Source organism: Carettochelys insculpta, chromosome 30 (assembly GCF_033958435.1).
Source record: "Carettochelys insculpta isolate YL-2023 chromosome 30, ASM3395843v1, whole genome shotgun sequence".
NCBI lineage: Eukaryota > Metazoa > Chordata > Testudines > Carettochelyidae > Carettochelys > Carettochelys insculpta.
In genome coordinates, this window is record NC_134166.1 from 7,147,881 (window position 1) to 7,172,644 (window position 24,764).

The window sequence follows — 24,764 nt, forward strand, 5'->3', positions numbered from 1 at the left end:
GGGCCAGGGAGCAGGGGTGGGGGTCCCATGGCTACAGGGGGCAGGCAACGGACCTCATGGAGTTCCTGCTCGTTGCTGGCCCGTGGCATTCCCAGGGGGTGGCTCTTTAAGGGAGCGACCAGGAGGGCTGGCCAGGAACGCACACCGTGCATGCAGCCTCTGGGCACGCTGCCTCTCCACAGCCCTGCTGGGGCCTCCAGTCCTGCCCTGCAGCCCCCTCTGCTCTCCCAGTCCCCGACTCCCACCCCCATGCTCAGATCGGCCAGTGCCCCACAGTCCTGGACTGCAGCCCCCCACTGCTCCCGCCTGGACTCCCTCCCCTGCACTCAGATCGGCCAGGGCCCCTCAGTCCACACCTGTGATTCCAGCCCTGGTCTCCCTTCCCTGCAGGCAGCTTGGCCTGTGCCCTGCAGTCCTGGCCAACAGCCCCTGTGTCAGCAGAGTCCGGGACCCTCCTTGCGTTGATGGCTCGGCCCAGTGCTCGGTCCTTGCTGCAGAGTCGCAGGGTGAAGGGTCCTGGCTCGCCGATGGCAGCTGCCCCAATCCCTGGCCTGGAGCTGGGAGCATCCTTTGCTGGCCACAGGGGTCTCTCTGCTCCCTCCCCCATGGGACTGGGGTGATGGGCCCCAGGTACTAGGGCTGTGGGGGGCCCAGTTCTCAGCCCCATCCTTGACTGGCTCTAGCTCTCTGGGTGCTGCTTCCAACCCCCCTCGTTCCTGGTTTGTTGGGGCCCTGCACCTGGAGCACACATTCCCACGGCCAAGGGGCTGTCAGGCCAATGTACACCCACAGTGATGGATGGGCCCCAGCTGGGCTAGGATGTGACCCATGCCAACGTGCGTGAACCGGAGCGCCCCGTGTGCGTCTCCCAGCCAAGTGCTCTGGGTGCTGCCAGGTGGCATTCAGCTGAGCCTGGCAAACTCATGTCACTGGTGATGGAGCATTAGCTGAGTCTGTAGGTTCGGGCCCGGCCCGGGCTTGTGCATGTCCTGTTGAGCGCAGCTGCATCTCGGGGGCTGGCGTGTTCAGATGTGTGATCACGGGGGTGGCCCGTGGGAACACGGGGGCAAGGCTGGCACCTGGATACAGGTACACATTGGCCTTGTGCCGCACGGATAGGTGTGTGTGTTTTGTGCAAGCACAGCCTTGGTGTGCCTGGCTGGCCGTGGGCAGGAGAAAGGCCTTTTGTCTTGTAAATCACCATGTCCAAGGCTTTTTGGAAGCCAATTGGCTGGAAAATGCCCCTCCAGGGAGGCTCTCGTGCTGAGGACGAGAGGGTGGGGGGGAGTTTCCCCATGCAAGGGCGGGGGTCCAAGCAGGGCGCTGGTTCCTTCCCATTTCCTGCCACCACCCCGACTTGCTCGCTCTGAGTTCATTCGTTTCCCCTCTCGTGTCCTCGGCAGGAACGTGGGAGAGGATCAGGGGTTGGGGGAGCCTCTAGCAGGGTTCCCCTGTAAGCTGAACTCTTGGGCAGCTGCCCAGGAGAGATTCAGGCGCTGCCCAGCTGGTTAGCAGAGCGCCCCCAGCCGCCCACGTATGGCAGCATGAGATGGTGCACATCCACACATACAAAGTGTGTTCTGGCACATGGATGAAAACAGCTCGAGGGAACGCTGCTCTCGGGTCCCGGGGGCAGCCCCCGCAGGGCCGGGTGGGAATTAAATACTGAGAAGATAGTGTCACAGCTTGGAAACCAGCGTGCTTTGAGATGGAGCCGGTTCTGATCCAGGGATGGTGCAGGGCTGGTTCCGAGCTGCAGGGACCAGCACCAGTCCTGATCTAGGGAAGCCAAGAGCTGGTCTCACTTGGGCAGCATACGTGTGGGAGCGGTTCTGAGCTGGAGGGGCGAGGGGCTGCATCTGATCCTGGTGGGCAGGGCGAGTTCTGCTCTGGGGAGGTGATGGGCTTGGTCCCCGTTCCTCTGTGAGCCAGGGAGTTACAGCCAGTTCTGACCCAGGCATTGGGGTCACCTCTGAGCTCATTCAAACTGGCCTGTCAGGAGCCCCGGGGGATCTGCTGTTTAATCAGCCTCTGCTTTTGGGTACAGGCAGCCGTTCTGTCCTCAGCTGCTGACCCGTCCAGAAACGCTGTCCGCTAGACCTGTGTTCCCTGTGTAAGCTGAGCACTTGGATGGCTACCCAGGATTGATTCAGGTGCTGCCCAGCTGATTAGCAGAGCACCCATAGCCGGCAGCCTGTGTTTCTATTTGTGGTGCACATCTGTACATGCCTCAGTGCAGAGAACAAAATTTATTCTCCCCAATGGATGGAAAAAAATAGAGGGAACCCTGCCTAGGACCTCCCCCCTCCCAGAGCCAGGGACAGAACCCAGAAGTCCTGGCTGTCACCTCTCCACCCCCTCCCAGCACTAGGAATGGAACCCAGGAATCCTGACAGCCAGCTCCCCTCTTCAGAGCACTAGCTCCAGATGACCTGGGGGTCAGGAGTCCCCCTGGGAGGAGCCCCTCTGTGCCCCACAGTCACTGAAGTCTGAGCCCTAGGCTGGGACATTTCAGCACCAAGTGAATTGGCTGGAGAATGGGGGAGTTGGAGTCAGTGCCCCATCTCCAGGCTGCAGTCCCCTTCCCCCTGGCCTTGGCTCCCTTGTTATCTGCACCCAGTGCCCTCACCCCAGTCCCGGGCATGAGGGCTGGCAGGTGTCTTTGGCCGACTTCGGCAGATCCAGCCTTTTTGGCTGTAAACCCTTTTCTCCCAGCCGCTGGCATCAGCCCTGCGCCCTCGCTGCTGCCCAGCCTGTTACGCTACACACGGCCGGGGCTGTCTGCCCAGCTCGGTCCTCAGGCAGCCCAGGAATCCCGACTCCAGGCTGGGTCCCAGCAGGCGTCCCATGCCTGGGCCCCGCTGGCTGCCTGCCTTCCCCTGCTCTCTTCCCTTTGCTTTTCTTCCCCCGTGCCCACCCCGCTGCACTCTCCCTCTCCCCGCCACGTCCCCACGCTAACAATGTGCACAGCAAACGGATTAAGCGCTGCAAGGTTTATCACTGGCTGATGCTACGCAGTTCGGAGTGTGCCAGGCACAGTAGGAGCAGGGGCTGTGTGAATTTGAGCCGCCGGGCCCTCTGCCTTCGCTGGCGTGGGGAGAGTCCGTCTCACACCTCCACCCGGCGGCAGGGAGCTGACCACCCTCCCCACGCCCTGCCCACCGGGGGCTGGCACTGGGTCCTTACCTGTCAGGCTGCTGCTGAGATCTTTATCAGCTTCCTGAGGAAACCCAGCTGAGCCTGTGGCCACAGCATCTCCATTAGTGGCCCTTTGTCCCTCTCAGAGGCTCTTGAAGTGCTTTAGACATGAATTGAGCTACCTGGGAGGCAGGGGAATCACCCGGTGACTCCATTTTATGGGGGGAAACTGAGGCACAGACCAGGGCTGTGCTGCACAGCCGGTCAGTGGCAAAGCTGGGCATGGAACCCAGGCATCCTAGTGCTCATCCCCTGCTCTAGCTACAGGGCCACACTTCCCTCCCAAAAGCCAGCAGTCCAGGCGCCCCACTCTCCCTGTCTGTATCCCGGGGCACTGGTGTGGGATGTGGTGTTTGTGGGTCTGCTCATCACAGAGCTGGGGTCCAGCCCCCTAGGGCATCTGTGTGGATGGGGGCTGGGATGTCACAGCTTGTGCCAGTGGGGAAAGGACCCTGCTCTCCTTCAATCAACTGCGCCAGTCAGCGCTCCCGCTAACTCTTTCCATCCCTGGGTGGAATAATTTTTTTCTGTGCACCGTGGCAGGTGCAGCTGTGCACCACCCATAGAAATACAGGTTGTCGCCGGTGGGCGCTCTGCTGAGCAGCTGGGCAGTGCCTGACTCTCTCCTGGGAGGCCACCCAAGCCCTCAGCTGACAGGGAACGCTGTCTCCAAACCCCTGTGCTCTGCCCCATGTGTCTCACACACCCTCTCTCGCACCGTAAAGCTGCCCCATTGGTGCAATGCCCTGCACTTTCATCGGGGGCTGGGGGAGTTGTTCTGTGTCTCAGCACCTCCTGGGGGCTGATGCTAGCCAGAGCCCAGCCAGATGTGTGGGATCTGCCCTCCCCCCCGCAGCCAGATGTGTGGGATCTGCGCTGCCCCAGCCAGCTGCACGGGCCCCTGCTCCGCACACAGGCTCCCTGCACATCTACCTTGCTCCTGTCCATGCCCGGCCAGCCCTCTGCTGCCGAGTCCAGCCAGGGGCCGAGGACGTGAGGGATGAATAGTGTTTCTGTTTAAACACCATGTTCTTTCCAGTTGGCCGAGGGCTGAGACGAGGCCTCCAGCCGCTGAGACAGCACGTTGGGAAAGTAAACCCTGGCTGGGTTATTGTTGTCAAAGGGTCCCACTCTGGCTGTGCCCTCCCCCTTTTCCCAGGCTGGCACCAGACGGCACCAGCAGCTCTGGCCCCTCGCTGTGCTGTGGGGAGGGGAGGGGGTTGCTGAGGACATGCAGAATAATCAGGGACAGAATCGGGGCCTCTCGCCAGCCCCACAGGCTGGTGCCATGTATCCAGCGGCTGGGACGCACCCTGGGCAGCGTGAGACCGGCCCTGATACCCGCAGCGTGCCAGGGAGAGGGGAGGTGCCAGGCTGGGGGGTGAGGTAGGGCCAACGTAAGGGGGATGGTGACAGAGCAGCTCTGGGCCCAGGTCACCTCCCCTGTGACTCCCCCTGCCTTGCCCTTGTATGCTGGGGGTGGGGGTCAGATCTCAGTAGCAGAGCTTGTTTGGTTCAGGTCTATGCAGCTCAGCATCAGAATTTGCTGGGTTTGGCCCTTCTACAGGGACAGCAGAACTTGGGCTTGGGCCCGTGTGGCTCTGGATGAGAACCTGGTGGGTCCCACTCTGTCTGCGTCAGGGCATGGTGGATTTGAGTCCAGCTGGGTCCGAATTCCGGAGGCGGGAACCCTCTAGATCGGGGCTGAAGCTTGACAGGTTCGGTTCCGTCAGCATCTGACCGTGGCGGGCTTAGATCCGTTTGGATTTGGCTCAGAAGCAGGGGGGGTTGCGGTCTGGCGGGGTCAGAACTGGGGGGGGTTTGGGTCCACTGGGATCAGGGTCAGAACTAGGGGGTTCTAATTCCTCCTACCGTTGTCCCAGCTCGTTCCAAACGACCCCCCCCCCCGGGGAGTTCCCACCCGCGCCTGGTGACGAGTCTGCTGTCCTCCACCATAGCCAGCAACCCCTGTTGACTCTGAATGCCGCCTCCAGCTGCTGACCCCTCGCTCTCACCACTGGTCCATCCTCAAGAATCAAGCTTCCCTTATCATGGTGGTGCCCACGCTTTGCCACTCCACTGGGGTTTCAGCCCCAACCCTCTGCCCCTTGAGGTAAAGGGAGGAACTCTTGGCTAGAAGCTGTAGCAGGGGGTTATCCTTGTGTTAGCCCAGTGCCCTGCTCCCGTTGCTTGCTTGAGTGTCATTCACCCCCATGCTGCAAGGCAGCTGTGAGGAGGGAGGGTCAGGAGGTTGGCTCAGGAGATGACAATCCCAGGGAGATTTAGGAAGAGGTTTTCAATTGCTTTGTTTTCCTGCAGGGTGAGGGGTGGGGGGGTTGCCAAGCGTGTCACGCACAGAAATAAGGCAGTGTCCCCTTAAACAGTTTGCGACCTCTCTGAGGATGCTCACTCACCGTGCTCTGGCCTGCAGAAGATGCCGTGGGTCTGCTGCCGTGACTGGGCTCTGGCAGCGCAGTGAGTGGCGGTGGAATATGTAAGGGGATACCACCCTGTTGCTCTGTACGGCAGAAGTCCTGGCAGGCTGGGGGCTTTGCAGCCACCTTTGCATACGGTTGAGCGGGTGGGAAGGCTGCAACTCGCCAGCCGAATGCAGATCTCTGCTTCTTGGGAATGAGCATTTGCTCCTGGCGCGCTGCCCGGTTGTTTGCCCCTTCTGTCCGTGTCCAGCTGCCAGCTCTGCCGTCCCCCCACTTGTCAGCACCCACATTCAGCTTACAACCAGGATGGCCTGGATGCTCCACGCCGCTCCGCAGCTGGATTCAATCACCCAGGCTGGCGGGAGTGGGGGGAGGATCGCGGGGGCCCTGCCGACGTTTGCTTCAAAGTATGTGGTGATCTGTCAGACCGGGGCGCAGGGCCAGGAACGTCCTCGTGTAACAGCACGGAGGGGCCGGGGCCGGGGCCAGCGCCGGGAGAGCAGGTGCCAATGACTTTTGCTGGTGGGGGCGGGATGGGGATGCAGAACTTGAGCGGGGCTGTGGCCCGAAGCCCAGACGTGCGACCTGGCATTGCTTTGAGACTGAACATGGCATGAGCTAAAGAGCTGAGCGCCGAGTAGCTTCACAGCTCTGGGGAAGACCTTGTTCCTTGGTGGATGGTGGGGCTGTGTCTTGAGACACAGTTATCGGGATGCAGGCTGCCACCTGTCTTTGGGGTCCCTCAGGCCCGGGGTGAAATTTGTAGAGGCCTATATGAATGAGGAGCCTCCAGGTCATTTTCCAAAGTGACTTAGGCACTTCCAGGCCAGTTTTTAAAAGCATTTAGGCACCTGCAGCAGGAGCAGAGGATGCAAAGAGCTCATCTCTCCTGCCACTGGGCATGGGACAGAGCAGATAGGGAGAGGTCCGAGGGCTGCATGCTGCAGCCTTTTATCCTGGCTGCTGGGGAGACGTACCCCAAGTGTCGCTGCAAGCCCACGGGAGGGTGGCATGGGGTGGGGCTTTGCAGGTGCCACCACGCAAGTGAATACCTTTGCAAAGGTGCAGTGCTGCCATGAAAATTGCCCGTTGGGCTCCCAGCGTAAAGGGGAGGGACACTGATTACGCTGGCAGGTTGCTGTCTGAGGGCAGGTCTACACAGCGAAGTTATTTCAACATAACTGGCTGAGCGCCCACACAGCGCACCTGCCGTTTCAAAGTAGCAGATGGCTTAGTATGAAATTGGTAAACCCCATTGTACACGGCATAGCGCCTATTCTGAAGCAGGGCTGGGTAGGCTGGATAAAGGGGCTGTTTCGAAATAAGCCAGAGTGCGGCCACAGGCTCTGTTTCTAAATCGGCTCTGTGCGCATGGACTCGCTACTTCGGAAAAAGTTTTGCTTATTCCAGGGCTTCGCTGTAGCATAGACGCATTATTCTGGAATTGTTCATTTTGCAATAACAACTCCGGAATTAGCTCTTCCGAAATAACTTTACTGTGTAGAAAGACTCTGTGTGAGCTCAGTGACTGGTCGTCGTGCCCTTAGAACTGGGGCCGAGGATTTGGCCGAGAAGGGGAGGTCTGGGGAGAAAGGAGCTCAGGCAGACAGGGACTGGCTGGGGCGCAAGTGTGTTTGCATTGGAAGTGGCTGAGCAGAAAGTCATCCCATGTAATGAATGACTTGTGAAGAATGATTTAAATCCGACCCATGGGCAGGGTCCTGCGAATTCTTTCCATCCATGGGTGGAATAAATTTTGTTATGTGCACCAAGGCGGGCATGGATGTGCACCAATAGAAGAAACACCTGCTGCCAACTCTGGGAGCTCCACTGATCAGCTGGTCAGCCCCTGAATCTCTCCTGGGTGGCTGCCCGAGTGCACAGCTTACGGGGAACGCTGTCCACAGGGAGTGAGATGCAAATGAAGTGGGAGAACCCGTCTGTAATCAGAGAGGCGCGTCCACACCTGAACTGGTTCCATTTGACCAGTGCAGCACCTGGCAGATCTTCCATTGATGGGAGGAAGCACATGGCCTTTACCTGCCTTTAGGCAGCTGTGACTGCAGTTGCGAGGCGGGGGCCAAACTGCTTTCCCTGCGCAGCTTTCCATGGGTGGCTGGCAGGTTTTAATCCCAGGCCATCCTGCAGCATTGGAACAGGCTCCTGTGCTGTGCGGAGGACAGGCAAAGGCCCTGCCCAAATCAGAGGGGGAAGTGCTGCCTAAATCAGTTCTTTGTTTCCTGCCCAGCCCCTCTGAGCAGTTTTAGCAGAGGTATGTGGGAAGTCACGAGCCCTCTGCCCTTTGCAGATGTGCTTGAAGGCTGCAGGATTTTACCAGCTCACCCCTCACAGAGCAAGGTGCCACCTCCTGAGCAAGGAGCTGTTTGCTCCTCACTTGGCTTTTGGGTGTCAGATTTCCCAGGACAAAAAAGCTGTCAAGTAGCACTTTAAAGACTAACAAAATAATTTATTTGGTCAGCTTTCTTCCCAGGGTGTCTGGTCAGCAGAGCAGCAGCCCCTGAGTTCTCCAGCAGTGGGGAGTGGGTGATTTTCCTTAATGGGAGCTGGGCTGGCTCTTTACTGAAGGGCCTCGTCTGGCTGCTGCTGCTTCGTCCCGGTGCATTTCCCAAGCTGTAATGGTTTTATGCAAACCCCCAGCTTGTGGGGCAGGGCTGCGCTGTTATCTCCTTTGCAGGGATGGGCTGCAAAGCCTGGAAAGGCTAATTAATGGAGGACCTGGGACGACGAACCCCAGTGCGAGAGCTGAGGCTAGTGCAGCAACAGAGGTGGGGAAAGTACCCCAAAAGTTACTTGCATAAGAGTACTGCTGCTTTGGGGAAAGACGTAATTAAGTAAAAGTCAAGGCAGCCATCTGGAAAGCTACTTGAGTAAAAGAGCAAACTGTTGTGCCTTAATTGTACTCGAGTATCCAGGAGCACCCTTGCATTTTCATAGGCTGGTCGCTTTTTGCTTCTGGCTGCGAGTACAAGTCAGAGGTGATGCTTTTGTACTTAAGTGATTTTCCAGAAGGGCGCTTGGACTTTTCCTTAATGACATCCCTCCCCAAAGCAGCTGTGCTTTCACGTCAGTAACCTTTTTGGGTACTTTTCCCACCTCTGTGCACTAACCACTAGGCCAACTTTCCCCTGCTCTGGAGTGCCCCAAACAGCTCTGGCTGCTCTTCACCCCCCTAAGCAGAGCTGCTGCCACCCGAGAGACGCACGGTGCAAATTTTGGCCAGCAGCTGATCCACCACGTTCTCCTGCTGCTGGGGGAATGCCCTCCAGCCCTGGCTACTCACCCTCCCCAGGGGCTTGTGGTGCTGCAGGGGAACGTGGGGCTAGGACTGAGGGCCAGGCGTTCAAGCCAGCCCCATCCCAAGCAGAGCTAAGGAAGGGTGATTAACCCCAGAACGAGCTGCCTCAGGAGGTGGGGATGGCTCCAGCTCGGGGCTGCAGCTGAGTGGGTAACCGACAGGCGGACCTGAGCCTGGGACCTCTGGAGCTGGTGCAGGAGCTGCTACGGTTTGAGCTAAAAACCAGCTGCCGCTCGGCTAAGGCTGCAGAGGAGCCTCGTTCTGTCTCTGTACGTGGTCGAGGTGCCCCCATATGGGCCAGTGACCCACCCCTAGGTGTGTGGGTTACACATGCACTTTTGGGGCCAGTGGTGGGGGCCTTCTCTGGCCCACCTTATACAGGAGGCCAGCCTGGAAGCGCAACTTGCCTGCTGGGGAGTCCTGTGCTGGCTGTGGCAGCCTGGGGCTGGCTGGGGCTGCTCGGCGCTGGGCTTTCTGCCACCAGAGAGGGCAATTTAAACCCAGCTGTAGAGCAGAGCAGCCGGGGGAGGGAATCAGACGCCCGCACAAACATGCCCCTGGGGTAAGCAGGAGGTGACGGGCCCAAGCAGAGCCCCCACCCAGTCCCTCCCCCCGTGTTATTTCTGCTCCCAGCCAATATTTGGATTTCGGCTGGCCGAGGGGGGTGGGGAGGGCCACTCACAAAAAGCCCTTTGTTGCCTGCCCCCCCGTCAGCCCCATGGCCGCCAGCAGGGGCAGCGCAAGGCCAATTGCTGCGTGTCACGGGGCCGGCGGGAGAGAGCCGGGGACTTTGGTGATAAATCACCCCCTGAGCTGGCCGCTCTTAGGAAAATAAATGCTGGAAAATGTTAAAGTGGCTTGGCTGCTGCCCCGGCCAGATTGGGATGGGGCCGGCAGAGGGGTTAACCCTTCGCAGGGTGGTGCGCAGCTGGAGAAGGGGCGTGGGGCTGACTGGATAAGGTGGGCGTTCAGTTCCCTCCATCACCGAGCCCAGGAAGGATCTTGGGAGGGTTTGGATGTTCAGTAGAGGTGGCCCAGTGCCCCAGGCAGAGCTGAGCTGGGCCGGCACGTGGCAAGGGGACCTTGGGAACAAACCCCGGGAGTGCCCCATAGAGGGCACTCTCGCCTGCGAGTCTGGGGCATTCTGGGGGCGCTGAGCTGGGGGTGCAGTAGGGGGCGAGCGCCTGTTCCGGCTCATTTTTCCATTCATGTGTGGAATAAATTTTGTTCTATGCACCAAGGCACACACAGATGTGCACCACCAGTGGAAGCCCCTGCTGCTGGCTGTGGGCGCTTTGCTAACCAGCTGGGCATCACCTGAATCCTTCCTGGCGGCCGCCCAGTGCTCAGCTTCCAGGGAACCCTGTGCTCTCCCCTCTGCCTCAGGGGCATGCTAGGGGGTGCTGTGGTGCAGGGAAGGCAGGTGGAGGGTGCCCGGTGCTGCTTCCTTGCACACCAGCAGGGTCTCCTGGCAGAGCCGCCCGAGCATCAGCTCCCTGTTGTTGCAGTGCGGGGATCCCAGCGCTGCGAGCTGAACTGCCGCCCCATGGGCTACCGGTTCTACGTGCGGCACACGGAGAAGGTTCAGGACGGCACACCGTGTGAGCCCGACTCCCTCGATATCTGCGTGGCTGGAGAATGCTTGGTAAGTGCTGCCCAGCCTGGTGCAGGGAGCGCTGTGCCCTGGGATCCCAGGACCCCCAGCTCTAGTCTCTGCCGTGGAATAGAGCTGGGAGACACCCTCGGGTGGTGTGTGCCTCAGTTTCCTCCTTGGGATAAAAGGAGGTTGCTGTGGGGGAGGCAGGAACAGCATCTGTGATTCAGGCCCTGGGGGAAGGATGTGGGAGCCCAGAGTCCGGCCTCACCCAGCCACCTGCCCTGCCCACACCACTCAGCTTCCCCTGCCCCTGTCTAGTGGCCTGTCCTGCCTTCCAGTGCCCCCCAGGGACTCTAATGAGAACTAATGAGGGGGGCTTGTCCCTCATTAACCCCTTCTTCCCTGACCATGAGCGTGGAGTGGGGGAGGGATTTATACGCTCCTTTTGTGTCTGGCCCACACGAGAGTCCCACTCCCTGCTTTGCTCTCCAGGGGTAGAACCTGCTGTTGCTCCCCCTCCCCATGAGAGGCTGTTCCGAGGCTTGTTCAGGGAGGTGGGGAGCAGCCCCTGGCCAGGGGGTCAGGCACTGAGTGTGTTGGGTCTCAGCCCAGCTCCTAGCGGGATGGGAGGTTGCTGTCCCCTCTCCAGGCAGCCCCACAGCCAGGCCAAGCCGTTCTGTGAGGCTGCTGGTCAGAGCGCAGCCAGGTGCATGGCCAGGACAGAGCCACGTGGTGGGAGGGGCCCTCCCTGTGGCTCGTCCCAGCCCCCATGTCTGTCTCTGGCCCTCGTCCCGCAGAGCCCCGGCTGCGACGGGGTCCTGGGGTCCAACCAGACGCTGGACAGCTGCGGGGTATGTGGGGGCGACCATTCCACCTGCAAGCTGGTGGTGGGCAACTTCAGCGAGACCGACGTGCCCATCGGCTACCACAAAATCCTCGAGATCCCCCCGGGTGCCACCAGGATCAATGTGACCGAGATGACGCAGAGCCCCAACTACTTGGGTAAGGCCAGGGACTTCAGGGCCAGGCGTGTCACACTAAGGGACCCTGCGCTTGCACGGGGGCTCATGAATGTTGTGTGCATGCATGTGCAATCTACACACACACCTCTTGCATCCACAACCCTGCTCGCACACACGTGCATGGGTTCCTTATATATGCACAATGTTGCACACATTTTGCACAAACGATTCTTACATATGGCACACTTCACACAGAGGTGTCACAAGCACCATACGTTGCACACTTGCATCAGGCTTGCCTGTCTTGGACCTTCGTGTGTCTTATACATGTGCACCTGGCATGGACATTTTACCGCCTCACTGCTTGCACATTTACTGCCCACACACCTTGCACGTGCTTTGCACGGAAGCATTGCACACACGTGCCAAATACCCCGGTACCTGGCATGTACATCTCATGCACCACATGTACACTTTGCACATGCACATTTTCGACATGTGGGTAATGTGCAAACTCTGTGTGCACATGCCATATCCTTGTGCACAACACCCTGCGACATTGCACACACGGCTTGCATGCATGTCTGCTGAGCTAAAGACAGGCAGTTCTCCTGCTCTGGGGTCTTTGCTGATCCCCTGCATGGACTGGGTGGGGATTGCTACATTCCCTCCCATGCACACACATGCACAGGTACAGGGATACGGGCACATATGTGTGCCAGCATGTGGACTCTTTCACAATGCCCCCACGTGCTAAAAGTGCACGGAAGCACGCTGACATGGACACCATTCATAGACGTGTGTGTGCCCTGTGCGCAGAGAGCTCTGCAAATACACCTGTACCCCATTGTACACACGGCTGTGCACCCCCCGACATGGATGCACACACATGCTCACACGACGTGCGCCTTAGGGGCCACTGCCCTTACACCGTGCAAGCCGCCCAGACTCCCCACTCCCGCCTTGCCATGCTGTGCGGTGACCCCGCCAGCGAGCCCCCAAGGCTGCTGCTCTCCCTGTGCCACGGGCTGCAGGGGCTCGCCAGGGTCCTGAGCAGGCCCAGGGGGTGGCCCGGGGAGACACCCAGAGCTGATCTTTGGCCCGGGTCTTACGCCCTCCCCCGACCCGCTGTGTGCCCCAGCCCTGCGAAGCCGCTCCGGCAAGTCGATCATCAACGGGAACTGGGCAGTGGATCCCCCGGGGCGCTACGAGGCAGGCGGCACCGTCTTCGTCTACACCCGGCCGGGCCCTGCGGAGCCCCGCCGGGGGGGAGAGTCCCTGACGGCCGAGGGGCCCACCACTGAGTCCATTGATGTGTATGTGAGTACGAGGGGGCCTCTCGGGTGGGGAGGGGTGTGTGAGCCCTAGAAGCGAATAGGGAAGCAGGGGAAACCCTGGGCCCGTGAGGAGGCGTTGGGGGGGGGGGTCCTGGGAAGGGGGGGGGCAGAGGAGCAGTGGGTGCCACTGGCTGTGGTGGGTGAGGCCAGCAGGAAGCCCCCCCACTCACCTCCCTGGTGCCCTGCTTGAGCCACTCTCCATCGTCTCCCCAGATGATCTTCCAGCAGGACAACCCTGGCGTCACCTACCGCTTCTTCCTGGCCGTGGGCCCCCCAGACGGCCACCGGCGGGACATCAGTAAGCAGCCACCTACCGCCCTCTGGGGCCCTTCCCCTCCCATCACCCCTGGCGGGGTCTTCACCTCCCTAGCACCTCTGGGGGAGCCTTTCCCACCTTGGGGCCCTTCCCTCCTTGCTGGTGCCATCATGACCTGGGGGCTTCTCCCCAGCACCCCTCAGCTCGCCTGGACCTCCCTAGCACGCTTCATCCTCCAAGGGGCCTTCTACCCCAGTGCCCTCTGGGAGGGGCCTTCACCTCCCTAACACTCCAGGGGGGCCCTTTTCCCCCAGGGGGGCGATAGATGGGGGCAGGGGAGCCTGCTGAGGTGCACTGCAAGAAATGGAGCAACCACTGCCCACAGCTGCAGGTTACTCCAGCATTTACAGTCACCCCAGGTCCGCACCAAAGAACTCCTGTGCCACCTTCTTGGTCTTTCCGAGGCCAAACATGGCCGCACTCAACCGCCAGCCTGCACCAGCCACCCCAGCCCAAGGCCCCTTCTCCCAAACACGCTCCCAGCCGGTTCCTGCTGCCTGACCTGAGGTATTTTAAAAAGAGCAAAGCGCGAGTTGGTTCCAGGAGCCCTGAGCGCCCGGCCCTAGGTTCAGCGCTCTGGGGTCAGTCCCCGATGGGGATGCTGATCCTGCAGCTGCAAAAATGTCTTTTAGCATTTAGTCCTGAAGTCCTAGTAGCAGTTCCAAAGCCACATTCCCAAGGACTTCTGCCAGTGATGGGGACCTCCGGCCCCATGAGTAGGGTTCCCTGCAAGCTGCCTCAAGCAGATCGGATACCAGAGCTCAGTAGCCGTTCCAGGGGTGCCACGAGCTCCTGGGATCGGTGGCGTGGGAACATTTTTAAGAGCGGGGGTGCTGACCTTATCCCTGTCCTCCTCCCCCTGCCCCTGAGCTGAGGCTGGGAGCAGAACCCCAGACATGGGGCAGCAGCTGGGATCCCAGGGGGGTGCTGCCAGCAGAGCCCCTGGAGTGCAGGGAGGCAGCCGGGAGCCTGGGGGTGCTGCAGCATCTGCTGCACCCCGAGTTCCTGCACCTGTGCTGGGGATCTTATAGTGTAGCAGCTTCCCCAGGAGCACCCAAGCAGAGAGGAGACCCAAAGGGACTTTGTGCCTTCGTGGCACCTTCCCGGCCTGGGAGCGCCCCAGAAGGTTTTGACAGGAGCTTGACTCCGGTCTAGCGAGGGCCACAGGCTCATTCCTGGCCATGCCATGTTTTAATTGGGAGTCAAGGGCCCCTTCCCCCCATCATCCCATGGGCCTCCCCCCAGTGTCCCCAGGGCATCTTCGCCTCCCTAACACCCCCAGTGGCCTTCGAGGGGCCTTCCCCCAGGGAGCCCCCCAGTATCGCTCGTTGAGGGGTCACATCCACTTCCGCTCCCTCCCCCCACAGGTGCCCTGACCATGTTGTCACCGAGTGACCAGCTGGTGATGCCCAGCTCCGACCATCACCGCAGAGAGACCCGGCACCGGGCGCCGACCAGCCAGTCGGGCAGGACCCCTGGGACGCTGCAGCGCAACATCCGCGTCCCACCCGTGCTGCCCCCGCCGGACCCCCACCAGCCCCACCCGCACGACGTCTACTGGAAACGGGTGGGGACCACCGAGTGCTCCGCCTCCTGCGGAAAAGGTGAGCGACCCTGTGCCCCAGCCCCTCCCCCACCCAGACCCCAATTCTTTGCCCCTCCCCCATCCGGTCCCCTGATTCCTTACCCCTCCCCCACCCAGTCCTCTTGCACCTCATCCCCTCCCCCCTGGCCCCCCAGGTCCTGCAGCCCCTAGGTAATTGGGGCCCCTCCCCACCCACATTGAGCCCCACAGACATATCTGTGGCCATTGTGTAATGCAGCCCTCCGCCCCCCCGGGCCATGTCTCCGCAGGGCTCTGGCAGCCCCTGCTGCACTGCGCCCTGCGCCACTCCCAGGAGGAGGTGGAGGATGAGCAGTGCGCCAATGTCCCCAGGCCGCCTGCACAGGATGAGGCCTGCAACACCCAGCCCTGCCCGGCCTAGTGAGTGTCTGTGCCCCGGCCTGTGCCCGCGGCCAGGAGCCAAGAGCCCGGGTGGGGAGGGGAGTCTAAGGATGTAGCGAGTGCGGGTCCGTCCCCTGCCTGGCTGTAGCGAGTGTGGGTCCGTCCCCCCCCCGGCTGTAGCGAGTGTGGGTCCATCCCCCCCGGCTGTAGCGAGTGCGGGTCCTTCCCCCCTTGCCCAGCTGTAGCAAGTGTGGGTCCGTCCCCACCCCACGGCTGTAGCGAGTGCGGGTCCATCCCCCCCCCCGGCTGTAGCGAGTGCGGGTCCGTCGCCCCCCAGCTGTAGCGAGTGTGGTTCCATCCCCCCCGCCCTGCTGTAGCGAGTGCAGGTCCGTCCCCCCCGGCTGTAGCGAGTGCGGGTCCTTCCCCCATTGCCCAGCTGTAGCAAGTGTGGGTCCGTCCCCACCCCACGGCTGTAGTGAGTGCGGGTCCATCCCCCCCTCCGGCTGTAGTGAGTGCGGGTCCATTCCCCCCCCCGCCCATCTGTAGCGAGTGCGGGTCCGTCCCCCTCCCGGCTGTAGCGAGTGTGGGTCTCCCCAGCACTGTGGCTCTCACGGGCACCTCCCCGGTGCTGGTGCTCGCAGGCACGGGGCAGGACCCAGAGCCCATCCAGCTGGTGCCCACCACTGGCTGTCCCTGTCTCTCTCCCCTCGCAGCTGGGACGTGGGTGAGTGGTCGGCCTGCAGCAAGTCCTGCGGGCCGGGCACCCAGCACCGCCAGGTCCTGTGCCGCCAGAGCTTCGCCAACCGCAGCACCACGGTGCACCCGCAGCACTGCAGCCAGCTGGACAAGCCCAGCCCCACGCAGCCCTGCCAGCTCCGCCTCTGCAGCCACTGGGAGGTGCGCACCAACTGGAGCGCGGTAAGCACGCCGGGCGGGGGGGCGGCTGTCAGGCTTCAGGGCCAGTCCTGGGGCCTGGGTGGGACTTGATTGCGGGAGCGGGGGATTTGTCCCCTCATCTGCCAGGCGCCAGATCCTGGCCCTGCCGGGACAGGGGAGTGGAGCAGACGCCTGTGGCTGCGGGGGGGATGGAGGGGCAGATCTGGGGGACATGGGGATGGGCCGGGGGTGCTGTAAGGGGGTTTCTGGGGGGACTCTGGCAGGACTCTCCGGGCGGGGGCGGCAGGGAGGTGTTGTCAGGGGGACCCAGTCTCCACGGCAACCCCTGCCCCGCCTCCACCCCAGTGCTCGGTTCTGTGCGGCCTGGGCCACCGGACCCGCCATGTGCGCTGCATCAGTAACCACGGCGACGTGCTGAGCGATGGCGAGTGCAACGGCAGCCACCGGCCCCCTGCCAACGAGGCCTGCGACATGGGGCCCTGCGTGCGCAGCTGGTTCCACAGCGACTGGAGCAACACGGTGGGTGCCCCTCACTCCCGCCCCCCAGCCCCCTGGGGCCAGCCTAGCCCTGCCCCCCCCGTGGTGCCCCTCACTCCCGCCCTGCAGCCCCCAGCCAGCCCAGTCCTGCAGACTTGGCAGTGCTCTTGCAATGCTGCTGCCCTTCCACTAGGGACGAGGCCAAGTCCCAGCAAACTCGTTTCTCATGTGACCCAGGACCCTTGGACCTCCGGTCCCGCTGGCCCCGTGGTGGCCCCCCGCCCTGCCCAGATGAGTTCGGCGGTTCCACAGGCGCTCCCTGCCCCACGGCTGGGGCTGCCGCACGCTGGGTTGGGGGCAGGAGACACTAGGTGCAAATGGCTCTCGGCATCCTGGTGATGTGGGCCACTGCTGCCCTCTGGTGTCCCGAGGTGGGAGAACACAGCCCCGCTCGCCCTGCCTCCGCACAGCCATGGGGTGGATCGCTGCCGATTGAGCCAGGTGGGGCGGGGGAGTCTGAGCCATCCCAGCCCCGGTAGCACCAGGAGTCCAGGGCTGGGAGTTGCCCGTCTCACCACTGGCCGGGCTCCCTGATGGCGTGTCTGTCCCTCTGTCTCCCACGGCCCCAGTGTTCGGTGGAGTGCGGGACGGGGATCCAGCGCCGCTCGGTCGTCTGTCTGTCCAGCTACGCCAACAGGCAGGTGGAGGAGACCTGCGCGGGTGCCAAGCCGGCCGACATGCGGGCCTGCAATAGCGGGCCCTGCCACCGAACCCTCAAGTGGTACACAGGGCCCTGGAGCCAGGTGAGTGGCTGGGGACACCGGGCAGGACTGGCTGGGAAGCGCGCGGCACGTAGGGCCAGGCCTGGGACCCTGCTCCGCAGCACTCAGCATGGGGCGTGTATACTGCACACGCGCGTGTGTGTGTGTGTGTGTGTGCGTGCACGGGCCCCTGTGTAACAGTCGGTGCTGTGTGTGTATGTGCAAGGTGCACACATGTCAGGGGAGCAATCGGTTGTGTTTGCTGATCTGTGTGCGTGTGTAAGACACGTCCAGGGAACCGTCACATTCATGGGTAGCTGTGTCACCCCGACTCCCGTTACACTGCTCTGCTGCGACAGCCGGCAATCTGGACTTGCTGGCAAACAGCCTCCAGCGTGTTGGTTGCTCTCAGCTACCTCGGTGGGTGCCACAGCCACCCAGCCGCACCTTAGCTCTTGCCAGCTTTGGTGTGCTGTAGGGCAGGGGTCTGCAACCTGCCGCTCCGGCACCATGGGAAGCTCTTTAAGGACTTCTCTGTGGCCCCTGACGCTATAATTACAAAGTTAAAAACCCTCCTGATTATTTGGTAAACAGCCAACAGAAAACCCGCCAGTGTATTAATAGAAATGGTCGGCCCCTTCTCATCCCCCAGATGGCATTTTGCAGGCGCAATGGATCCGATAAACCCATAAAATCAGTTTATTAACCGCAAGCAGAGAGTTTTTAAGGCAGCAATGGGCCCCCCAGGCTAGCGAGCGGGCTGCACGAGCGGCGTTCCTTCATCTCAGTGGGCCGCAAGGTTGTTGTAAGCAAGACAGGAGAAGGGAGTTGTGCCAACGGCACAGGTGGACCTAGAATTTGCAGGGTGAGCCGACTGCCCCATAGCAGCGCTCGGACTGGAGGCAGAGCGAGCGCCTGGCTCTTACCATCTCGCATGCATGTTGCTTTCGTAATACCGGCAGTTAAAAACCGACACAGACGGAAACCAGCAGAATCTGGCAACTCTGTGCACCAGCAACAGGTGAACAAATGTCTCCCGGGCCGCACCCAGAACCCTGCTGGGGCGCAGGCTGCCCACCGCTGCCTTACGTGAATAACGTCACAAGGTGTAAAAGTCAGAAATGGCTCCAAAAAAGCCAAGAGAAAACGCTGCTGGCGCCTGGCTTACCGAGCTCAGGGCAGGTCTCACCACTTGCTCTCTGCCATATTACTGGCCTTGGCCCCTTCCCCGTCCAACAGCTGCTTCCTTTGCCCTGTCAGTGCCGTGAATTGATGGGCAGAGAGATGGAAGGAAGCCTTGGCAAGGGGGATGGGGTCTACCTCTTTTTAGGGGTCCAGCGTCCTTTGGGAAACATTGCCAGTTGAGACTCTGGGGACAGAGTTCATGTGGAAGGATGTTCCCTGCTGCTTTTCCTCACCTTGCTGGAGTTTCTATGTCTACCCCTGCTGCTTGGTGATTCTCTTTACTGCTTCAATGCCGGTTAAGCAGCACCCCCTTCCCTTTGAGACAGGCCTGTTTGCCGGTCTCTCTTTGGACCGTGGGCTGTGAGCCCCAAGCAGAAGGATCTTATCATGGCACACGGTGGCCGCATGTACTTGATCAGGCCCTTACTGACCTTTCTGGTGATGCCCAGTTTGTTGCAGCAGCAGGCAGGTGTGTACCAGTACACTCTGTCATGGGGGCCTTGTGCATGAGGTGGCGACCGTGTGTCTGTTTGCACAGCCCTGTGAGGCATGTCGCTGTCCGGGCCCGGGAAGGGACACACCCGTTCCAGGAAGCGCATAGCACATCAGGAGCTTTGCTAGCAAACTGTGAGCTGGAGACATTGGCCTCCCACGACCGGGCGGTGGGCAGGCTGGGGAGCCCTGCATGTGGGTTTTTCCTCAGTGCTGTATGGGTGGCTGGCAGGAGCCCTGCTCTGACCACTGCCCACAGGCTGAATTCCCCTCTACCCCCAGTGCTCAGCGGACTGTGGCACCGGCACCCAGCGGCGGGATGTCATCTGTGTCAGCAAGCTGGGCTCAGAGTTCAACGTGACGGAGGCCTCTGAGTGTGCCCCCCTGGAGAAGCCACCCTCCCTGCAGCCCTGCACCGGCAGTGCCTGCGACGCACGCTGGTTCTCCACTTCCTGGAGCGCGGTGAGAGCCTGGGGCCCCCCGACCAGCCGGGCCAGGCCCCTCCCTGCACAGACCTGGGATCATGGGCTCCCACAGCTCCTCCCACTCCCAGCCGAGGCAACTGCCAGCTGCACCTAGGGAGATTCCCCTTGCAGCACTGAGTGCTATAGGTGCAATGACGTGCAGCTGAACCATTCCAGTCCCATTCACTAGGGGGCAGTGCAGCACATGCCCAGGGGCCATGCTATTGTGGTTGCCCATTTTACCAGGCTCTGCAGGTTTGGCTTGAATGTTATAAGCAGAGGTGGGGGAAGTACCCAAAAATGTACTTGCGTAAAAGTACAGCTGCCCCTGGGGGTGGGGGTGTACTTAAGTACAAGTTCCTAGTGTCCCTCTGGGAAACTACTTCAGTAGAAGTGTACAAGTGCACACACACAAACCCCACATCTAAATTGTACTCAAGTATCCAGAAGTGAAAAAGCTGCACTTTTACTCAAGTAACTTTTTGGGTACTTTCCCCAGCTCTGCTTGTCAGTGGCCAGATACTTGAGTGGTAGTATCAAGGCAGGGCAGTCAGGGGAAATCAGCGACTCAGCTTCACTCTGTGCGTCAGCTCTAGGCTCCCCCGGGCTCAGAAGGACAAGCACAACGTGGCATAAAAGACCCCGGCGTGCCCTTCAAACCTCACATCCTGGCCCAGCAGGACCCAGCTCCACTTCCCGTCTTCAACTGCAGGCCAACAGCTGCTGCCCCCGACCCATTTCAGCACTGCGCCATCCCTGCGCGGTGTTGCTGAGTGGCTGTTGCCAGCAGCTCTGCTCTGCTCCAGAGGCAGCTGCATCTCAGTGCAGGGCGGCTGTGCCCCCCTTGCAGCACTGTTCTCAGGGGTGAAAGTAGCTTCAGTTTCTTGCTGGTACTGTTGTGTTGCAACCCACCTTTGGGGGGCAGGGAGGGGGATGTTGCAACATGTGAGTGTGGGAATGCAGGGAGTGTGGGGTGGCTGGGGAGGAGCTCAGGGCAGAGGGTTGGGGTGCTGGGGAGCTCAGGGCGGGAGATAAAGGAGTGTGGGGTGCTGGCTGGCTGGGGTCTTGCCCGTGATGTTCTGATGCTAGAGTGGGAGGCCCCAGTGGGGAGGGTGTACTTTGGGCTCCTGTGGGGAAAGGGTCAGACAAGGAGGACTGGACACCATGCCCAGCATGGAAACCTTCAGCAACAGCATCTAGAGCTGCCCCCAGCTCCACACCGGTGAGCACTGGCTTACTGTCCCCTTTGATTGCTGTGTGTTATTGCCAGCTGCTCTGCTCTACCCCGCCCCAGAGGTGGCTGCATCTCTGTGCTGAGTGGCAAGGCAGAGCGCTGTGGGGTCCAGGAGGTTCTGGGGGACCATTGCTCACACACCTAATCCCCCTTCTGCCCCACAGTGTTCCAAGTCGTGTCTGGGGGGCGTCCAGGTACGGGAGGTGCAGTGCCTGACCCAGAACAAAACTTTCAGCAGCCTCTGCCCACCAGACCTCAAGCCCATCAAGAAACGCTCCTGCAACCCTCAGCCCTGCACCCCCGAGCTTGGTAAGGGTGCCAGCCAGCCCCGGCCTGCCCAGCACCCTGCTGCTCCCCGGCTTGGGGCCGTCCCTCAGCCAGGTCTCCACCTTGCCCCATGCTGGACACAGCCAACTGGAAGTGAGCGTGGGAGATGGTGCCCAACAGGAAGTGGTGCACACAGAGGTGGGGGGGACGGACTCCCCAAGCGAGGGCCTGTCCTTGCCAGGCTCATGTCTGCCAGATTCCCCACAGGGCTGGGTGCAAAGGATGGGCAGCCAGGACTCCTGGGTGCTATACCCACCCAGAGAAGGTGCATAGCCAGCTAGCGATGAGAGCCAGGGCTCTTGGGTTCTAGCCTCAGCTCTGCCGTGTTGCCACTCTGTGCCTCAGTTTCCCCTTCTGTACAGTGGGTGGTACTGCCTGCCCTGCCCCCACCTCGGGAGAGTGGCGGCTGCCCCAGGAGGGCTGAGCCGGGCAGTGGGGGGCGTGGGACCCAGCGGAGCTTCCCCACGGCACTAACCCTGTGTGCGCCAGAGCGCGCCCCCCCCTCCCGGCGCCTCACTGCTCCCCTCCTGTTTGCAGATGAGAGCTGCCAGGACAAGTACAACAACTGCCCGGTGGTGGTGCAGGCCCGGCTGTGCGTCTACTCGTACTACAAGCTGGTGTGTTGCGCCTCCTGCACGCGGGCCCTGGAGCGCAGCAGGGACACGCAGAGCCGGTAGCAGCGCTGGCCGGCCAGAAGCGGGGGCTGGGCTCTCGCTCCCTCGGCGCCGGGTCGGGCCGGGCTGGTCTCTGGGCGAGGACTCGGAGGGACCAACACCCAGCCCCCGGAACCGCTCCTGGGACCCGGCTGCTCAGCACCCCGGGCAACCCGGCAGCATGTGGGAGGGGACCACTGGGCCCTGCCTGCTGGCAAGAAGGAAGAGGAACACGGCCGGGACACGTGCGCAGATCCAGGGCCCGATCCTGTGTGGGGCTGAGTGTCCCGCTCCCTGCAGCAGGCGCGGTCCTGCCCAGAATCGGGGCCCTTGTGAGTTACTGACCAACTCTGCTTCTGGGCCCAGCGGCGAGAGGAAGCGGCTGCCTCAGGCCACGATGCTGAGTCCAGCTCTGGCCCCATGGCAGAGCCTGGGAGATCCCCCGCATGGCCTCCACCACAACGAGCCGGCACTTCCACAGAGCCGCACCCGGGAGCCGCCTGCCCCCTGCAGAGCTGCACAGGACAGTGGTGCCCCTGCTGGCTGGCCTCGTCCTAGCGGCACGTGACGGACGGTGCTGTGTACCCCACCCCGGAGCTTGGGCCCCCCTTTGGGCACGGCTCGGAGGTGGGGGGGTGGATTTCACTGCAGCTCCAGGCAGACAGAAGCCGCCGCTCCAATTAGCACTGGGCCAAGGACTGATGGGGAAGCAGGAAGGTGCCCCCCTCTCACCTCTGGGGGTGCTGCACACGGGGGGAGCTTGCCCTGTGCCTCCAGCCTGCACAATGCCAACTGGGTGTCAAGCCCTTGGGGTCCCCTATCCCCTTCCCTGCCCCTGCTTTGGCTGGGGAGCTCACGGAGCAAACCTCCTCCTCTGTGGTGCCCATGGCCCCTCCCAGCAGCCCCAGGTCACCCGGGTCTGGGCTAGCATCACTGGACTGATTCTCCTATCAGGTCTTTCTGCTGCTCAATGGGGTGCTTGCTGTTGACTCCCTGGGCTGTCAGCCAGCGCCCCCAGATCACCCATCACTTCTCTTGTCCCTGTGTGAAAGCCCCACCCACCAGCTTGAGCCGTGAACAGGAGGTGAACCTGGGATCTTCTGGAGAAAGGAAGAACACCTGCCTCTCCCCACTGAGTGAAAGCCTCACCGCCCCGAGGCAGCCTCTCTAGCTGACATTTAGCCTCTGGTGGACCAACCGCCAGACGACGACATGGACACGCCTGGCTAGAGTATTACAGGGTCACATTTTCTGAGGCCCAGTGAAGAAAAGAGTAGCAGGGGTAGGAGCCCCCTGACACATAAAGGCATTATATTAAAGACACTTCATAGAAATGTTTTTTCTGCAAAGCTGTTTAGAGTGTCCAGAGTATATAACAATATCTCTCTATATTATAAAGATTGTATCTGGGTTTTATTGTCCAAATCTAATTTATTTTGATTAAAGATGAGCTGATGTTTTTCTGTGGGTTTATATTCCCCACCTCCCTTAAGAAATCTGTTGCTTTTGCCAACTTGAAGACCATAGTGTCAGGGATTGATTCCTGGTGAGGGTTGGCTGGTGCAGAGAAACCTTGGGTGAGGCTGGAGTGGGGAAAGACGGTGTAAGAATAATACCTGACAATAGGATCCAGAGTCCTTGACCGAGTGGGGGCCCTGCTGGTGGGGGGAGGAGGGCGTTGGGCAGGTGCAGTGGGAGATGGTTCCCTGTGAGGTTACAATCTAAAGTCCCGAATCAGCAGAGCACTTAAGTCAGTGAGACTTACTCACATGACTGGGTGAAGGGTGTGTTGCGGAATCAGGGTCATCACTCAGCTGGGACACTGGATCGAGATTGGTGGATTCCTACTGAACTTTGTGTCTGAAATTGCAACTCCCTGACACAAAGAAAAAGGGAACAAAAAATGTTGAACAGCGACATCGACTTCCCGAACAGTGGCAGGAAACCAGACATCCTCAGATGGCTCAATCTCCGCAGCCTTCTGACCCTGCCACACAGCCCCAAATTCCCTGCCCAGCTCTGCAGGACGACCGAAAGACCAGGGAAACTTCACTAGTACCTCATGTGCTCCAGAAGAGACCCTGGCCAACGAGAAATCAGCCCATGGTCGCACACACGGAAAGGCAAAAACATCAGGAAACCTACCCGATCAGGCAAGAAACCCAAACCAGTGATCAGCACCCCCGACACTGACCCACACAACACAAAAACATAGAACCAACTACAGCAACTCCACAGCCCATAGAACACCATCTCCAGAAGAAACCAGGGTACCGGACCCCTATGGACGCTCTCATCCATTCATCAAGACTAACCCTACCCGCAGTGCGTCTGGGTAGCTGTGTGAGTCTGTGTCTTCACAAAACAAAAGGCGTCCTGTAGCGCCTTAAAGACTAACACCGTTATTTATTAGGGGGTGAGCTTTGGTGGCACAGACCCACTTGGGTGCTACGGGACTCCAACCTGGGGCTGAGCTGTCTCGACTCTACAAGCGAGTGAATTGCTGCCCCCTCACAAACTCTGGCTCCCTTCTGAGGTGGAGAGCTGGAAGAATCTGTCCCCCCGAGGACGTCAGGGAATTGTTTCACAAGCGAAATTACTCCCAGCTGCACCGAGAGTTGTCAGGGCAAAAAAAAACCACATGACCCCACACTAGAGAAACCAGGCAGGGGTCAGAACTCCACTGGCTTCAGGGAAGTGTCCAGCAGGAGAGCGAAATCTAAGCACCAGGTAGCCGTCAAACCAGCCAACAAAGGGGCTGCCATTGTGATCCTCAGCTGTGAAGACTAGCCCAGCGCTGGCAGGGTCCGGAGCCTGTTTGAGGTGTGCGGCAGGAGCTTACAGCTGGTGATCAGCTTGGCAAGGCCGGGGGTTGTTTGAAGGCCGGAAGTTGGGGGCGGGGGCAAGAATGGTTTCTGGCAGGATGTGGTACCCCCTGTGGGTTTAACTATTGAGTACTACCCCGTGTGTGCATAGGTGATGCGTGGGGGGTGGGGCCCACAGGAGGCCGCATGTACCCTCCTTCCCCCTCTCCTCACCGTGGGTGCCAGGCCATGGCCAATGAGTGCCAGGGAAGCCCCCCCCCCCCCCACCGAGGCGTGGCATCGAAGCTGCATGCTGTGGGGTCGCTCCTCCGCTGGTGCAGGCTGGGTCTCACTTGTGTCC

General features: G+C 60.8%; 1 protein-coding gene across 5 annotated transcripts in view; it reads left to right on the forward strand.

Annotated features, from left to right (window-relative positions):
• The window catches only part of ADAMTSL4 (ADAMTS like 4), a 57,694-nt gene extending 34,632 nt beyond the window's left edge, over window positions 1-23,062 (forward strand). For all 5 annotated transcript variants that reach the window (XM_074980512.1, XM_074980510.1, XM_074980509.1 and 2 more), the window contains 12 exons: window positions 10,461-10,597; window positions 11,347-11,551; window positions 12,653-12,831; window positions 13,062-13,146; window positions 14,532-14,768; window positions 15,019-15,148; window positions 15,823-16,027; window positions 16,352-16,525; window positions 17,113-17,286; window positions 19,204-19,383; window positions 20,784-20,928; window positions 21,484-23,062. In XM_074980512.1, the coding sequence (XP_074836613.1) occupies window positions 10,461-10,597; window positions 11,347-11,551; window positions 12,653-12,831; window positions 13,062-13,146; window positions 14,532-14,768; window positions 15,019-15,148; window positions 15,823-16,027; window positions 16,352-16,525; window positions 17,113-17,286; window positions 19,204-19,383; window positions 20,784-20,928; window positions 21,484-21,623 (1,991 nt within the window). In that variant the 3' untranslated portion in view covers window positions 21,624-23,062. The remainder of the gene's footprint in view (window positions 1-10,460; window positions 10,598-11,346; window positions 11,552-12,652; window positions 12,832-13,061; window positions 13,147-14,531; window positions 14,769-15,018; window positions 15,149-15,822; window positions 16,028-16,351; window positions 16,526-17,112; window positions 17,287-19,203; window positions 19,384-20,783; window positions 20,929-21,483) is intronic.
• The last annotated feature ends 1,702 nt before the right edge of the window (window positions 23,063-24,764 follow it).